General features: G+C 39.1%; 3 protein-coding genes and 1 long non-coding RNA gene across 4 annotated transcripts in view; 2 read left to right on the forward strand and 2 right to left on the reverse strand.

The window, feature by feature from the left end:
- Nucleotides 1-18,466, forward strand: part of LOC118420482 (zinc finger protein 525-like) — a 91,969-nt gene that overhangs the window by 67,104 nt on the left and 6,399 nt on the right. The gene's annotated exons all lie outside the window — the stretch shown is intronic.
- LOC118420504 (zinc finger protein 436-like) lies at nt 1,032-3,848 on the reverse strand. Its single transcript, XM_035827336.1, has 2 exons — nt 3,818-3,848; nt 1,032-2,811 (listed from the first exon to the last, which is right to left on the reverse strand). The coding sequence occupies exon 2, from the start codon at nt 2,790-2,792 to the stop codon at nt 1,806-1,808; it is 987 nt and encodes a 328-aa protein (XP_035683229.1). The 5' UTR covers nt 2,793-2,811; nt 3,818-3,848; the 3' UTR covers nt 1,032-1,805.
- LOC118420564 lies at nt 5,128-7,039 on the forward strand. Its single transcript, XR_004831745.1, has 3 exons — nt 5,128-5,284; nt 5,724-5,866; nt 6,211-7,039. It is a non-coding gene; the product is annotated as an uncharacterized LOC118420564 (long non-coding RNA).
- On the reverse strand, nt 10,616-14,708 carry LOC118420496. The gene is made up of 2 exons (XM_035827327.1): nt 14,641-14,708; nt 10,616-12,351 (listed from the first exon to the last, which is right to left on the reverse strand). The coding sequence occupies exon 2, from the start codon at nt 12,327-12,329 to the stop codon at nt 11,295-11,297; it is 1,035 nt and encodes a 344-aa protein (XP_035683220.1). The 5' UTR covers nt 12,330-12,351; nt 14,641-14,708; the 3' UTR covers nt 10,616-11,294.

The raw sequence follows: 18,466 nt of genomic DNA on the forward strand, positions 1-18,466 counted from the left end.
GATAGATAGTTTTGACAACAAGGTGGGGTCTGGTATCCAGGCTACCTAAATTAAAGCTTTTTATAGTTAATAACAGCAGAATGCTATGGATGAAAATATTCAAAATAAAAAACAACAACACCCAAATCAGAATCCTACAGAATGGATTTTTTTCAAAGATGCTGAAGACTTTTCCGTTTGTTTACTCTCCTTTGTTTTCTTATAGCAGTGTAACAGTGGTTCAAGTACTAGTACCGCCTACCGTCCTTGCCCCGGAGCTCTGAGCTTTTGAAGCGACAGCGGTAGCGTGCTTGATTCGTAATCTGCCGAGCCGGGTTCGGGAGTGTTTGATCATTTCTGTTCTTTCATCGCGCCCCTCTAAATTTGTACACATATTTATTGATTCAGCGCTTTAGATGAGATTTACCATCGGCCAACCTGGCTTCAAAACGTTTTTCAAACTCTGACCCGTATTTCGTTTTATTTGTAAGGGGAAGGGAACGGCAAATGGACTTGGAACGGAAAAAAATATGTGGGTAGGCACGGGTCTTCAGCTCATGATAGAGATTCATCAGGCCTTTTTCAAATTTCTGGATATAAATTTTTGCCGCCCAAAGGCTTATCAGGGTCAACACAGAGAAAGCCGTCAACAAAAGGAATGTGTGACGCCGTCTTTTTCAAGCGTTCAAGTTTCATGTTTCAACGGCTGTACGGCCAAAACATGATACAAAAAAGACGGCACAATCATAACGCGCATACACTTTCGAGTTTGGTCCCGACTAGCGGATTAATGCACGGCGTTTGGAAACGTATTTGCGTCTCAACAATAGAGATGATACCGATCTCCATGGGTGTGACAGTGATCATGTGGGGACACGAGGCCATCTAGCGACATCAATGCACTGTGCAAGTATTGACATTTCCCGTGGACACTGAGGGGATTAGTATGTAATTCACACCAGCCTGAGAGTCAATAAACCCCAGCAGCCTGGCACCTTGGCTGTGTTTACTCATTTCCCGGTTCTGAATTGGCTCAGTTCGTAATGAAATCTCTAGACGATTACAGTAGTATGTTTACTTGAAGGCAAACATACGTAACTAGCAACATCCACAACTTACATGTTTCCAAAGCTAATTCCAAACACTTAGATCTACAGTAGATCTATACATCTACAGCTAATAGTGAAATTTTGAGTGTCGTGGTACAAAGCTATAGATCACGACGCCGTTAAATCAAGCGGACAATGTCTTACCGTTTCTCTGTCACTGGTGCGCAAACGTTAAATGTCATTTTTACACTAGGTTATAATTCACTACGTGACATACGGTGATATGTTTGATATGCTGTGATTTGTTTCCAATTATGTTTGATGTTACACTGGAATCATAAGAAACAAACAAGTAACACAAACAGAATAGTGACAAAATATATACATCGTTAAGAAACAACATACTATTAGGTAAACATAATGTCTGTAACGTACCCACAATAGTCATGTAAAGTTTAGGCGTTTGAACATATGGCGATTGTCTAGCTCTAAACTAGTCTCCCATGCTGGAGAAATGTCGCATTTGTTGCCTATGTATGACATTTCACTATTAGGCCACCAGGAATACATAGGTTTCCACTTTCCACCAATGCGAGTTCGTACGTGTCTGCTCGGTGTAAATCGACATGTGACTCTCCAGATTAGTCGCCCGAGAAACGTTTTTGCAGTGTTTACACACGCACGGATTATCACCTGTGTGAAATATCTTGTGCTTTTTCAGACCGACCAAACAGCTCGAACAACTGCCTGCTATAATTACTCTTGTACGGCTTCTATTTAATTAGCGTGTGTCTGCATGTGTCTTTTTAGATGACTCGGGTCGCTGAACAGCTTGCTGCACTCCTGACACTTGTACGGTTTCTCACCCGTGTGAGTTCGCATGTGTATTTTAAGGGTACCAAGCTGACTGAACTGCTTGCAGCATGCCTCACACCTGTACGGTTTCTCACCATTGTGAGTCCGCATGTGACTCTTAAGATTCGACAACGTAGTAAACTGTTTGCAGCATTCCTCGCATCTGTAAGGTTTTTCCCCTGTGTGAGTCCGCATATGAGTCTTCAGATGAGCTGACTGACTGAAGCCTTTGTTGCAGTTATCACACTGGTACGGTCTCTCACTGGTGTGAGTTCTCATGTGGTCCTTCAGATGACTAAGATTACTAAACTGTTTCTCACATTCATCACACCGGTAAGTTTTCTCGTCATTGTGAGTCCGAATGTGACTCTTTAGATTTGACGAAGTGGTAAACTTTTTGCAGTACTCTTCGCATCTATACGGGTTTTCCCCTGTGTGAGTCCGCATGTGTCTTTTTAGATGATGTGACTGACTGAAGCACTTGTTGCAATATTCACACTCGTACGGTTTCTCACCATTGTGGGTCCGCATGTGACTCTTAAGATTTGACAACGTAGTAAACTGTTTGCAGCATTCCTCGCATATGTGCGGTTTTTCCCCTGTGTGAGTCCGCATGTGAGCCTTCAGATGATGTGACCGACTGAAGCATTTGTTGCAATTATCACACTTGTACGGTCTCTCACCGGTGTGAGTTCTCATGTGATCCTCCAGATGACTTAGATAACCAAATCGTTTCCCACATTCATCACACAGACATGGTCTCTCACCAGTGTGAGTTTGCAGATGTCGATTGAGCTCACTTTTGAAGCGAAACTCCTTGTCACAATAGCTGCACTTGTGGGTACGGGGAAAATCCTGTTCATCCTCTCCCTCCCTTTGTGTCACATGAGATCCGGCTCTAGTCGCCATGTTGGTCAAACTCCAGATCCTGTATGAATGATGAGGAAAAGAGAACAACATTACAGTTTGAAACTTCTACCATATGTTCACAGTAACTAACCGGATGCGTTTGCATAGTGGTATAGTAAAACAGGTTTGTGCGGTTGTGTTTAATTACATGATTAGAACCCCTGATTTGCATAGAGAGAAGAGACAACATGGACATGGCAATGCATGTAAGGCACGTAGGGAAGCAAAACTAGTAAGTCGAAATGTAAGCGTAAGTAATGATGTTTGTGAGCATTAGACAAAATAGACATAAATGACGACTATGAGCGACTTACTAGGCTTACGATGCTGTCTACAAATCCAGTTCCACGCAGAAACTAACATGCACCCATTCAGTGTCTAATATATGCAGATGATTGAACATGGACGTTTGACAAAAATCTAAGCATAACCCCCTTACTAGAGTGTTAGGTCACATCTGCTCGACCATATCAAAATCCTTGTTAGTTTGGAACCATGATATTATCAACTTTACACATTCTAAAACCTACCCGACAGCAAACTGACTCAGCTTGGACACTCCTGATACCTCGATTTATAATATGGAAAGCTTACTTGCAATTTCATGCCCGTACTGCCGTAGGCTAATTCCAAGTACATAATAGAATCAAGACAGGGAATATGCATACATGTAAGAGTGTAACAAAGAGAATAATCGAATACTAGACAAGTGTTGATTATATCTAGATGGATTCTTTTTGGAAGCAGAGGGTGACATTAAAAGTCCCACTTTTTCTACAATTTGTGGGTTTGTTATTATTAAGAGGAAAGTGACTTTCTGTTCATCCGTAAAATGTGAGGAAGATGTTTTATGATTTCTTCAAATTTTGATTTCTTTAAACAATGTGGTTCTTTCGGCGTGGTTAAATGAACACTTGGAAATAAAATGTGCTTCGTAAATTTCACTGCTTTAGATGCACAGTATTTACACTGGTAACACAGGCATTATTATAAACACAGGAAACCAAACCAAACTCAGCACTTACCGAGATACGCTGATGCTCCAAAGCACTGCACGATGTTATGAAGTCAACACAGGTCCTCACGGTCCTTCAGAGTCGGTACTGACAGAAACAAAGCGGTCAAGACGGGTTCATATCGTGACTGAGTGGATGGACAAAACCGGTTTGGTAGGTCAGTTAACAAAGGAAAGCACCACGTTACGTGTGCTGATTTGCATAAGGGAAAGCAGACAACACGGGACACGTCAATAGTACCCTATTCTGTATCATTTGTACATTCAACCACTTAATATTTGTATGTTAGAATTTAGTTTATCTACATGTTCTTAGACTACATTCATTCATTTCATGTATTTAGTCTTTCGTCTCTTGCAATTAGCCCAGTGGGCATGAATTTGCAATAAACATTATTTACTTAAATAATCAATACAGATGTCACCAATGTGTGGCTATAGTTGCTGGATCAATAATGCGTTGCATCGCCTTCAAAATCGTCTTAGATGAAGAGAAATGATCTGTTGAAAATGGCGGGCAAGCCGATTCAAAGGTCAGAACTTCGACGGGAAAAGGTCAAAGATTACATACCTGATAATTCCAGTAAAGATTAAAGGCCAACTACAGCATAGTGTCATAGCATATTGCTGCTAACTGTACCTTTTGCCCGGTTAACTCGCCTGACATGTTATTGATCTATTAATATTTACTATTTTTCTAGGCACGTGAATCCTGGTAGGGAGTTACATGTGCTAATTTGTACAGGAGAAATCAGATATTCTATAGGAAAGGGATGGCTTGGCATGAAAGACACAAAGGGTTAACAGCCATATCGTGTTTTAGTTTATTGACGACACTGGATTATGGAAATCCTACAATTCTAGCACACAACAGTGTACTTAGTAACGGAACATGTAACTTTAGGAACATCCTGATGCGGACTCAACTAACATGCTCCAACTGATACCACATACTTAGGTACATTTACAGTACTTAGCCACCATAACGTTACAATAAGCAACTAAAACACAGCTATGACTAATCTATAATCCCTATTTTATTTCCAATGGACGTTGTCTAACCATCTCAAACATTCGCATCTCCACACTACTTCTGGTTCACCAACGGAATATGGAACATGTAACAACACAGAGAAGGCTACACTATAAAGTTAGCATTGTTTATTACAACCGACCGCAAGCGATGATCAATTCGTATAGCGAGCATACTGCTTATTGATAACAGTGCACCAGAAGAGAAGGAAGTATACAATCAAAAGCATGATGTTTCACATTAACAGAGCCAGCATTAAAAAAAATCGTTTTAGGACTTTTAAATTAACTTTCCCATTCAGAAAACAAGTAACCATGAAACATTTGCATACTTGTCTTACACCTTGGGGTAAATATGTCCGTCCACGCGAGCCCTCCTCATTCATTCCCGCCAGCTGTGACCTCAGAGTGACATCGTGCCGTGATCTACGTGTCCAGGATTTCTGTAAGTATCAAACTCTCTTACCAACATGTTTTGTGGATTTTTATTTAGTATTCTCAATCGCTTTTACCTTGTTTCTGTACGTACCCTAAACGTTGGGTCTGGAATAGGGATGGACTTGTTTTATATGTATATGTTAAATCTTATACATGTAGTTCTTCGTCGAATGGTTAATATGTTGTTGACTGTTTCGTGTTAGCTATAGTCCTGTCAAAAGTGATTTCTGCATTTTGTTGCAGATTTGAAGACTTTAGAGTCTTCAAAAAGAAAAAAAGCTTTAAAAAGCTTTAAAAAGCTTTAAAAAGCTTTAAAAAGCTTTAAAAAGCTTTAAAAAGCTTTAAAAAGCTTTAAAAAGCTTTAAAAAGCTTGAAAAAGCTTTAAAAAGCTCGTTACAACGATAAAACTGAGTTATACATTTTGCCCCCCCCCCTCCCTACATCAGCTGAAGCTACACCATGAAGCTGTTTGTCTGCATGATGCTGGTGACGATGGTTGTCATGGCAACGCTGATAGACGATTCTGAGGGATGGAGGCGTCGGCGCAGGCGCAGAAGGAACGGTGGAAGTCTGGATGTCGATTCAGATGGTACGTTTGGTTATAACACATATCCAGACTGGCATTTAGTTTTAATCAGACTTTGTTTAAACACATATCCAGACTGGCATTTAGTTTTAATCAGACTTTGTTTAATTTTGCCGTGGATAAGTAGAAACATATTGATAATTCGATAGCACAACGCAAAAAAGGGATCGTTTGAAGAGATGCATTCTACTACACAAACATTGCTGTTTCAGTGTCTACAATATTAGAAATTTCTTAACGAATAAATGTCTGCACTACACATAGAACCAGTGCCATCCCAAGTCGACGTGATATCATAATTTGTCACTGGTTTTCTCTTGATATCTGTCTTTCCTTTACCCATCCAGCTGACTCAGAGTTGAGGGAGGTTGTGGAAGAGGCGAGGTCGCTCCTGGAGGAACTTGATGAGGCCAGTGAATATTTGAATACACGGGAACTAGAGAACGAGGAAGTGGAGAATATACTCGTGAATCAGGAAGAATATAGAAAAAGAAGAAATTATCCTTGTTGCATAAGTGGATAAGTAGATATGAAGTCCGTACAAAGATATCAGCCTTTAGGGCCAGGAGAGTTTGATGTGTTTCGGGCTGGTGGAACGAGACTTAGTGTAGTTAGTTTGTTTTTTTGCGATCTGAAACAATACAACCTGCCTCAAGATGAAGGAACTTTCAACTAAAACGATAACAAGTATTTCAGCATAGCATTTACCAAAACATGTGCACAGAATGAAGGTATACTCGTTGGTATGATAGATGTGTATTATTTTCACATTTCAGATAAGTGTTAAATATGAATGTAGCTAAACAATAAACGCAAAGTATCGGATAAATATAACGTTATGTTATATGACAGAAACTAGAGACTGATTTTGATTAAATGTTATCACACAGTTATTATCATAATTTATTCATATGAATGTAGTCTTCTTCTTCTTATAGACGTCACTGTCATAGTTTACCAAATAACGCTAGGTATATTTCACGTGAGACACATTTATATTGTGCAGTTATGATGCACGTGTGTATTTTGGTGCAAATAATTGGCTATAGCTTTTGAAATATCAAAATCTTCTGTTTAGGCTGTGTAATCTTGTGGTTTACAAGTAAAAACTTCTAAGTTCTGCACCATTGTCTTGTGTTGATTTTTCCACAGCACATTACTTTCTAGTTCAGTATGTCTTTGACATATTAATAGCCTGTTGGATGACAAATTGTCCTATACATGTTTAACCCTATTCAGACCGGGCTTTTTTGGTCATCCCTGGACCGGGGGGGGGGGGGGGGCTTTTGAGGCCCTCCACTTCTAAGTCCTATAACTCTGAAACGACGTGCCGTAGGGCCACCAAATTTTGAGGACATGATTTCGACATAATATCTGACAAGTATGTGACGTTTGATTTTACGTTGACGTAAGATGACGTAATTATGACGTCATCAATTTGATTACATTGGCCAAACCCATGAAAAATGGGTATTCTCAGAAAACTTCAAATTATGCTGCAAAAATGTAACAACAAGTGCAGATAACAGAATAATAATGTTTATTACGACTTGCGTTGCCAATAGCAACATCAATTACGTCAATATGACGTCATAAAATGACGTCATGCACATCTAAGATACGAGTTGGGCTCCGCCATATTATATCCACCACCTTGAATTTTTGAAAATACTTTTTTTGCAACAAATAATCACAAAGGGCAATGGAAATAGACTAAATTCATTCATTTAGATGGTTTTTGATGAAAAAATACCAGGTAGTTGCAAATTTTAAGGGATAATTAGCTTTGTTTTCTTGATCTGGCCATTCCGTCCGCCATCTTGGATTTTGGGCTGATGACGTCATCAAATTAGCATAATTTATGCATATATAATTATGAAAGATATGCTGAATAATATAAGATTTTATTTATGTAACAAAATCACAGTAATATAGCAAATAAATTTGAAAAATACATTGTTAGAACCAAAAATAGTGATTTTTGGCAAAACTGCCTGTCAACAAACGGTTACCATGGCAGCAAGAAAAAATGGAAAATTTGTCAAACTTCGTAGAATTGTTGCCAACAATATTTTAGGAAAACTCACTAAATTTGGTGGTTCTAGCGTAAGCCGTTCTGGCGTTATAGGACATCGAAGTTAGCGCGGGCCTCAAAAGCCCCCCCCCCCCGGTCTGAATAGGGTTAAGGGAACATTTTGTATCTTATACTCCTGAAGTTGAATAATAGAAAGGGAAGTAAGTATTCTTATATTTCAGAGAAACAATGTTTCAATCACATGTACATGTAAATATTGCTGTGACTCATTTGGAGCAATATATGACAAGTGCAACATTTCAAAATATTCTGAGTGAAACTTTCTTTGTTTCTTACTCTTTTTACAAAGACTGAAAGATTCAGCTTTACATAATTTACAGCTGATTTAATTCAATTACAGTAAGCCACAGACGATGGACAGGTGTGATTAAGGGTTTTACACATTCCATTCAATTTGTCTCCTTTAACACAAAAACAAATTTATTTGAAATAATTCGTGCATTTGAGTTCCCCTATTTCTACTGTCATAAAGTCATATTTACAATTTCTTTCTTTACTTTGTATGGCATAAGACTGAAGACGATAAAGACTGGGGTATGTCATGAAAACAACTCGACCTAACCATTTGAAGTAGGTACATGGATCGTAAGCGACACCTATTAATCGGTTGCAGTACTGCAGTACCATTCACATTGGTGTCGTGCAGTACTGCAACTAATTAATAGGGGTCGCTTGTGATCCATGTAAAAATACCAATAGCACAAACCATCCCGGAGACCCAGACCATACTGCATGCAATGACGCCATAATTCTCTGTGTGACTTCTACAACACCCCATTTAATTAATTTCTTCTATTTTCATATTTTTTAGTCTAACAGTTGTGAACTTCAGCGGAGACAGAGAACTGCCAGAAAAGAAACAAGTCAGAGTGGGTCACTAACCTGATCCGTTTTTTTCTTCTTTTTCTCCAATTGTAAATTTTTTGGCCCTGTTATTGAGACCAAATGACATAAAATTTGGTCTAGATATATATTGTATGTTTAGTCAAAGGATCCAAGTTAAAAGTTTTGACATAAACCCGTTCAGCATGGTTCAATATTTGATTTAAGCCGGTTCTTCCAACGTCCCGACGACCGTGCGGACGTTTACCCTTGCACGCACCTGGCATTACGCTTACCTCATAATCTGATTTGACCGTAAGAACGTTCACCCTTACGCGCACCTGCAGATCGCGTAAGGTTCTGTCTGAACATCAAATTATCAAATCCATAATCAAATATAAGGCCATGTAGATTATATGGTTGACATTTGCGTATGCATCAGATATCGGTCGTTTCCAAAAAAAGGAGCTTTCAACTATGCTATAAACCGTACAAAGCAGCTGCAAAAGAAGCAAATATATGCTTCAGATAAATAAGATATATCGAAAGACATGTACTAATGTCAACGTCAATTCCAAGGTAAAAAAAAAGACGATACAACAATAATATGAAGAATCTATTGTTCGGTATTCAACACAATGTATTTGGTCATTTGCACAACCTTCACAACCACTAAGGTTTTAAGAGGAAGGAAACTTTTTTTGACAAACTTATTTTATTGTCACGCTCGCATCAGTTTTGGGGTTCCCAGAAGATGTAATCAATATAATGAAATCAATGTGTCCTAACTGAGACGCGTCAGAATAGCAACCAACTTGCAGCTTTTTACCGTAATTCTACCAGGTCACAGTTGTTACACCAGGTAAGTCGAAAGGTCAACAACAACTGACACTTAAAAATGGATTAAGAGTTTTGGAAAAAATACCACTGAGACATGTTTTCTTTCAAATGGAGAAACTTAATATTTTCCACGTGAGACAAACAAACGGAACTTCATATCCTTGTACACAACCCTTGCTACAGCCTCATTTCTTTGCGGCTATTTTCAGCTAGAAACAAAACTCATCTGCTGTCCTGTACGACCTGCCGTGTAGAGCTACATGTTACAAGGACATCAGACTGTGCTATGGACCATCATAGAGAAACTGTGATTCGAAATGATTATCATTTATAAATCCAAAACCTGGAACACACTGTTGTAATTATTGAACAACTAGTCAACAAGTACATCTGCAGTCTGTATTTACATACAGAATACACTGTAAAATTTATAAAAAAATGTCACTTCGTTGATTTCAAACACATGACTGAAATTGAATTATAAAGAACTGTGTAAAAAGAATTAAAGTCCACTATTGACATAATGAACATGGCATAGGTAAATTTTATATATTAGTTACATTTTATGCAAGCTTCGCATCTTACACAAACACATATACGTTTGCGAAAACAAATAAACTGTTAAATACTTTGAAAGGAACCAGTAAACAACAATTCCAGTCCATACCACGTACATGTAGCTATATAGTTTAGTCATCAGGCTATTTCCAGACCTGACCTGAACTGCATGTGCCCAGGCGTGGCGCTCGCCCATTGGTCAGCCCATATGATGAGATTAGGAAGGGAAGGTCCCGCGGCAGGTGTGCGCTCGCTCATTGGTCAGCCCATTTGATGAGATTAGGAAGGTCCCGCGGCAGGTGTGCAGGCAAGAGTTTCGTTGTTTCCGCACACTGCAGCCCCTTCAAGGAAAACGTCTGTTTGCTGCGATATATTTTCTGTCAACCAGGGTACATACATGTCAAACACAGAGATTGAGAAACATATCCATCCAACCATACTTTTGAGGCATGTTGCATTTTATTGAAGATATTTCAGATACTATTCCGTTCATCAATATCATGTCAGATTTTCTATTACAGCTAAATTCTAACATCGACAGAGATTAGTTTAATCTGAATGTACGGCATATTTACAAACCCCTAAAAATGTCTCTTGAGGAATTCCAGTTATTATAAGGTCGACAAAGATATGTCATGTTCACATACTGATTAAAGGTCTCAACAGCCTCTAGAGATGTACATGTGTGAACTACATACATATAGAGAGTGGTAAGTGCAATCCAACATTGCAGTACTAACAACGGTTGCGATTTTAAACGACAATATCTTAAAAAGGGGGTAAATTGTAAGTATATGACAGACAAACGTATACATTACCTAATCTAAAAACAATAAACAGTTCAAGCCATACCATGTAGCTATGTTATCCATACTCCAATATCTAAAATCTAGAGAGACGCCTACATTATTCTAACCAACTAACTACAATGACCTGGTGATCTAGCATTCTAGCATTCAATACAACGTTAAAATTGAAATACACAAAATTGTTCATGGTTTTACAATGGTTGATTTGGCAGCAATCTCCCCAATGCTGAAACCGCCACTTTTCCTCAATTGTAACACAAAGAACGCATTGAAGTTGTGGTCCCCACTTGTCCAACCATGCCCCATATCATTCTGGGTTCTCCCTTTTCACAAGAACAGAAAGGTTTCTGGTGAGAAATGTGGCCATACCAGGAACTCTCTCTACCAGCCAAATCACCCACTTCAGAATGATGAACTTACACCATTCAGCCATGCTGACCTCCGGCAAAGGAAAATCAAGTAAATCATGTGCAAAACTGAACATGGTACCTGTTGTCAGTAGTCTGTCTTTTAGTTGAAGTTGCATACCTTCCACAAATGAAGTTGTAACAACATCAAAACCCTGTGGCGGATTTAGAAATGCTGGTTTGACTACTTCATGTTCAATTTGATCAAAGATCCTGCAGGTTTCAGCATAGTTTCCAGAGCACATATTGAACCTATCCTCTATTCCAAGTAGATAACCAATACCCCTCCAGAAAAATATGTAATCTTCCAGTTCAGCAATATTACAGCATATTCCGAATTTCTCACGTTGCAAGACAAAGCCAACAAACCCAGACTGAGTCAATGCCATGTCATACTGGGAGATGAACACCTTATCACTGTCTGCTTTTATACCAGTTGTACAGCTGAAATGTTTGTTTTGCTTACAATCTGTGAGACCATTTCCCGTCGTGTGTACTTGTTCTCCTGTCCTGTGCCCTTGCTGGCCCCTTGACTCGCAGCCTTTGCTGTCCTTGGTGATGGCTTGTGCCACTTGGCTGTGCATGTTCCTCACTTTCATGACCGAGGCGTGGGCTTTGCTGTTGACGTCCCACACGTCGCCATCGTGCCACAGCAACAGACGGCGCGCAGTGCTGATGTACCTTCTCATGGACTGCTCCACAGTGGACGACTTCCCAGTGAAGAGCAGGACATCAAGTAACGATGCCACACTGAAGCCCACCAACAGGGCCATGTACTGTGACAGGAACACACCGGGAAGATGGCGCTGGATGAATTTCCTGCCACGATCAAACCTGTCGCGGTCCATCCAGGGTGGCATGACGTCATGGGGAGCCCCGCTGTCCCTTGGGACTGTCGCACCTCTCTGTAGATCTCCGAGGGTAAGTGGCCGCATGACGGTCAGTTGATGGCTTTACCTAGTAGATGTAATAGGAAAAAACAACATCTCTATAATGTTAACATATTGTAAAGATTTTATGAGCTAATTCTGAACACAAAGTAAAGTACATTACAGGTCTGACAGTCATTTAATCTTTCTCAAGTTGAAATTCTAATACATGTATCTATATATTAGCTTAGTACTATTAGCTATTATAGGTAAACCTGCCTATCTAGTCTGATAATATTGACATAATATCTGTTTTAGATAATAAATATGTAACGTTACACATGAACACAATCAACCATATGTCAATGTAGGTTAGACATCCAGGTATTAAGATACACCAAAAAAGTAGTCACTCGGGCGACTGGATATGGTTTTAGAAACGGTCAGACGTTTCAATTGGAATCCACCAGTTTTCGTCAGTGACACTGAAGTGATCTGGAACGAAACGAGTCTTTTATGCCCTAACTATGAATGACGACAATTTCAGTGTCCAATAAAGAAACGGTGTACTGTAAGACAATTTTAGGTTGAATACATTTTGGATTCCAATAGAAAACAAAAAGAAAGGCAAGTGGAAGCTGAAGACAATTTTGGATGTCAAGAGGAAACAAGACTAAGTCAATTAGCTCCTGTTGTATAAAACAGGAGCTTATTGATTCATTGCGCCACTTTCCTGTGCAGACATCCAAAATTGTTTTCAGCTTCCCCTTTCCTTTCCTTTTGTTTTCTATTGCGGTCTCACTAAATACCGAAAAACATGAAATCTACCGAAAACAACTTGAAATCTACCGAAAACAACTTGAAATCTACCGAAAACTGAAAATGAAAAAAAAAAAAAGAAAACTTGGTTTCCAAGCAGAGGTTTCGTCGGGGGATAGTAGTTACTGTGATTTCTTGTTGTGGTCACTACTACATACACCACGCCCCACCGTAACCTCTTCTTGGAGTTACACAATAGATACCAAGTTGTATAAATATCCATTGATGAGTTTGCGAGTTGACCAAGCAGTCCCTGTTTATGATAGAATCCGCGAATCTAAATTCGAACATTAATAGATTTGAACAGGCAGTGGAGATCGTTGACTCTATTATTACTATATTATATTAATAACATGAGTCGTCAAACAAATTGATCCATCCTAGCCTGACACCTGTCCAAAATCAAATCAAAACTATCCAATAATAACCCATTGCAATGATTATTAGTTGTTTATAGTTAAGTCTAGTTGTTTTCTGTTGTTTTCGGTAGTTTCAAGTTGTTTTCTGCTGTTTTCGGTAGTTTCAAGTTGTTTCGGTAATAGATGAAAGTTGTTCTCGGTTGTTCCCGGTTGTTTTCGGTATTCAGTGAGACCCTTCCATTGGAATCCAAACTGTTTTTAACCTAAAATTGTCTTACAGTACAACGTTTTTTTGTCTTCGTTCATACAGGCCCCAAGGGTCAATGGTTCAATAGTAGAAATTTGACAATTAGTCAATAGTGCGATAGCTATATAGGGAGTCGGCCGACAAGACAATTAATTTCTCACCGAAAAACCTGGTAGACTAAATCTGGCGTACTATTGACTCTATTTGTCTGATCTCTCCTACCACCGATCCGATTACACTACAAACTACACAACCTTACATGCTACAGAGGGACTATCTAACACGTTCACATACCTGACTCCATAATCAAAGTATCACACTACAAACTACACAACCTTACATGCTACAGAGGGACAATCTAACACGTTCACATACCTGACTCCATAATCAAAGTATTACACTACAAACTACACAACCTTACATGATGCAGAGGGACTATCTAACACGTTCACATACCTGACTCCATAATCAAAGTATTACAATATATATAGCTACAAACTACACAACCTTACATGCTACAGAGGGACTATCTAACACGTTCACATACCTGACTCCATAATCAAAGTATTACACTACAAACTACACAACCTTACATGCTACAGAGGGACTATCTAACACGTCCACATACCTGACTCCATAATCAAAGTATTACACTACAAACTACAAAACCTTACATGCTACAGAGGGACTATCTAACACGTTCACATACCTGACTCCATAATCAAAGTATTACACTACAAACTACACAACCTTACATGCTACAGAGGGACTATCTAACACGTCCACATACCTGACTCCATAATCAAAGTATTACACTACAAACTACACAAACTTACATGCTACAGAGGGACAATCTAACACGTTCAGATACCTGACTCCATAATCAAAGTATTACACTACAAACTACACAACCTTACATGCTACAGAGGGACTATCTAACACGTTCACATACCTGACTCCAAGGTCTCGAACTGACTGAGCAGACAAGTGCATCTTCCAAGCTTAATTAACATAACAATATAATGTCTACTTAGTCAATAAGAGGACTGATCTAATCAGTCTCAACCAATCAGGGCTCGACTAACGAGTTAATGTATGCAAACCACACCTCCCGTAAGGTCGAAATTGACAATAGCCCTAATTACATACGGCATGCAAAGGTCATGGACGTTACAGGTAGTTAAAATCTCCAGGATGAGTTAGACACAGTTTGGCTCTTTGGATACAGCCCTGCGTCTGGCATACGTAGATATATCTGTTTGGAGATGACGGATATTTAGCCTTTGTCGAATTCTATCGTTCAGTTATTTTAAAAGGTCGACCCAAAACATCGTGCTGATTGAACATATTTTACCACTGATTCCTTTTGTCAGCCTCTACCAGACTCCACTTGTCACTAGATAATGGTCAGATAGACAGACAACACACCAGATGAGTCAGCCGGCCCCAAACTACAGTTATCGACATGACATACGTGTACGTGACTGTTTGGCCAGTTTATACTATTTTCCAGCGACATGTGGAGCCTGGTAGAGGCTATCCCACGGTGTGTGCGTGTCTGCATGAATGTGTGGAACGAAACGGGTAGGCACACTATATAGTTAAAACAGCAGCTGTATAACGTTAGTATTTATGCCAGTCGTGTTAATCTTTATCCTGGCAGTTTCTAGTTTCTAGTAGTCTTAGTGACTTGCTTGTCTCAGATGTGAATTAATTTCTTACGAAATTATTTCTTGCTGTCAGAGGTAGAATGGAAAAGTAGAAGTAGAATGAAATTAAATAAAAATGGCATACTTGTCTGGCGTTTACGTTATAGTTATACTTCTTTACATTCTATTAATACCAACTTCAATGCGTTGGTGACAAAATGAATTTTTTATCAAACGAAGAGGTGTTTATCGAAAGATTTGAAATCACATGTAATGGTCAATATTTCAAGTCGAAAAGAGATTAGATTTTTCCGATAATAAACCTATGTATGAAACGTTAGTGGAAATCAAAGGTGACAAGAAAGCTCCATAGTCAACAGTTCATTCTAGACGCTCAGCAAAATGGCGGATTTACCCTCAAACACCCAGTCATGTCAGGCGTACATTGTGAAGTGGCATTTGAACATTTTGATCTGAAGAAAACATACTTCCGTGACTTTCGTGACTTTGTCAGACAATATGTATTATACCTTCTCCTAAGTTTTCGCAAAGATTGGTACAATTATGTGGCTATTATAAAGAAAGTTTGTGTTCAGTCCATCTGGGGTCCAAACGGACCCCAGCAAAAATGTGCAGTTTCTAAAACAAACTTTGGAGGCTAACTCCTTAACAACTTATAGTAGGACTACTAAACTTTTAGACGATAATAACAATGTAACCTTTAATCCTCACAAAAATTTCTGTGTCATCAACATGTAATGTGACGACATTATGACGTCATTTACCTAATCAGGGCAGCCATCTTGCATTTCGACCAATGACGTAATGAAATTAGCATAAAATAAAAATTTTAAGTCATGAAAATTACATTGAAATTCATAGAATTTGATTGTTGTCAGAAAACAGGTATAGTTTACCAAGAAAACCTTGTTTAAATTGAAATTTTGGCAAAAATATGCCTGTTAGAATATGGTTGCCATGGCAACCGACAAAAATGATAAACTTACTTTATTGACCAAAAACTTTTGCAAACAATATTTTTTGATAAATTACCAAGTTTTGTAGCTTTAGCTCTAGCCGTTCATGAGTTATGCGACATAAATGTTACTGAGGGCCTCAAAATTCCCCAATCTGGTCCGAATAGGTTTAGTGCAAAACGTGGTCCTTCTGAACTTTTGCATAACTTATTATAATGAGTTGGAATTAGCAACACATTAACATCTCAAAATATTTCATTTACATTGACGAAGCAATGTATATACAATGATCGCCGATAAGAAATGGTACTGAGATTTTATGAACAAAACATTTTGGGGTCCATTTGGACCCCACTCGGTCATTTTAGTCCAAAAAAAAGGTCGGGTGCTTGAGGGTTAAAGCAGACAGCTGGGGTGATTTATCTATAATTGATTCCTAGTACAAATGTATTTAGGTGGTTTAGCTAAGCCTCAAGGTCAAGAACAAGAGCTACGGACTCTCATTGATTATGTGAGTGGATAGACAGTCAAGTAACAGTTGTCGTTCAAACTCGTATGAGCTGTCAAAGCAGATGTTGAGTGAAGGATCGTAATTCTTCCTGAGTGACGGACAGGCTTTTTTGGCAGACCCTTACGTACCTTGTTTAACTACATGAACTGTTAGAATCAATTATATAGAAAAGCAATTGATTAAATGGGCTGCTGTAGAAGTCACGCAGAGAATTATGGCGTCATTGCAGTATGGACGGGATATTTTGTACTACTGAAAATCTTTACATGAACACACTTTGACCTCTATTAATTAGTTGCAGTACTTCACGACTCCAATGTGAATGATGCTGCAGTACTGCAACTGATTTATCAGGTGTCGCTTATGATCCATGTACCGACTTTGGTTAGGTCCAATTGTTTTCCTCACATACTTTTGTCTTATGAAGACGGTGACATAGGTGAACTCAAAGACACGAGGTACTTTATATAGTTGTTTTTTCGTTAAAAGAGACACTGAACACACCTGTCTGATGATCACATGATCACACAATAAACTCAATAAACTTGTGATCATTTATAAAGTGACAGGATGGGGGCAAAACCGGTTCAGCAGCTTTTTACTTGACAACGAAACAACTGGAAGTACCCTGATGTTACATGTGAGGATTTGCATACGGGGAAAACAGACAACATGATACAAAGGTCTTACGAGTGTTTGGGAATAGTTGTTGGGCCTATAAATCACTGAATCAGCTTCAAAATCGTCTAAGATGAAGAGGAATGATCTTTTGGTCGCTATTGAAAATTTCAGTCAACCTAAACTAAGGCTCAGTGCGTACTTCCGATGATAAAAGGTTAAAGTTTAAATAACACACCTGATTACCCACAGTGAAACCATAAATTGCCGACTATAGCATGTGAGCATATCGACAAGACGAAAAATGGGCAGGCCTTTTCTTTTGGCATGTTTTCTGTCTATTTGGACAATTGCTTAAATTTTCCCAGCGATATCCGGAGCCTGTTAGAGGCTATCATGTCACATGTGCATTGAAGAAAGCTACACTAGATTTCACGGAAAAACGACAACTTGGCAATGAACGATAATTATGTTAAATCTACACACTGACCCTTACTCAGGAGAGTAGATCCTGTGGTAAGCATGAAATTCTTATTCACCATGGATGCTATTCTGTAACATGTGACCACATGTACAGTTATTTTTGTTTGTTTGAGAACAGGCGAAAATCAACGCGCGCGCGGATGTCTTTCTTAAGAATTAGGTTAGTGTGGCCTTAAACTTCGCTGTCCATTAAGGGAGGAGAAGAGTTCAATTTCCAAGGGAGTTTGGCCACTGTACTACTAGGGTTCATTGACCCGGGCAGCAGGATAAAATTAGGGCAGGAGTCCACAATGATCCGTACCCTGTAATTAGTCGGTCTGGTGGAGGCTATTTTTATCTGGGTGTTATCTTTGTTTCCTTAACAAAGTAAATCCCCATAGGCGAAAAATTGTGTTCTGCTACCTCATTGATGGCCAAATCGGTCAGGTCGTCGACTCCATTTCTCGAGTTTGGCGCATTCCATTATGCGTTTAGGGGGCGTGGTTCAACGGAGTCTGAGTATGTGGCTGTAAAGCCGGTGTGACAGCGATCTCGCCCCCC

This window comes from Branchiostoma floridae, chromosome 8, assembly GCF_000003815.2.
Source record: "Branchiostoma floridae strain S238N-H82 chromosome 8, Bfl_VNyyK, whole genome shotgun sequence".
Classification (NCBI taxonomy): Eukaryota; Metazoa; Chordata; class Leptocardii; order Amphioxiformes; family Branchiostomatidae; genus Branchiostoma; species Branchiostoma floridae.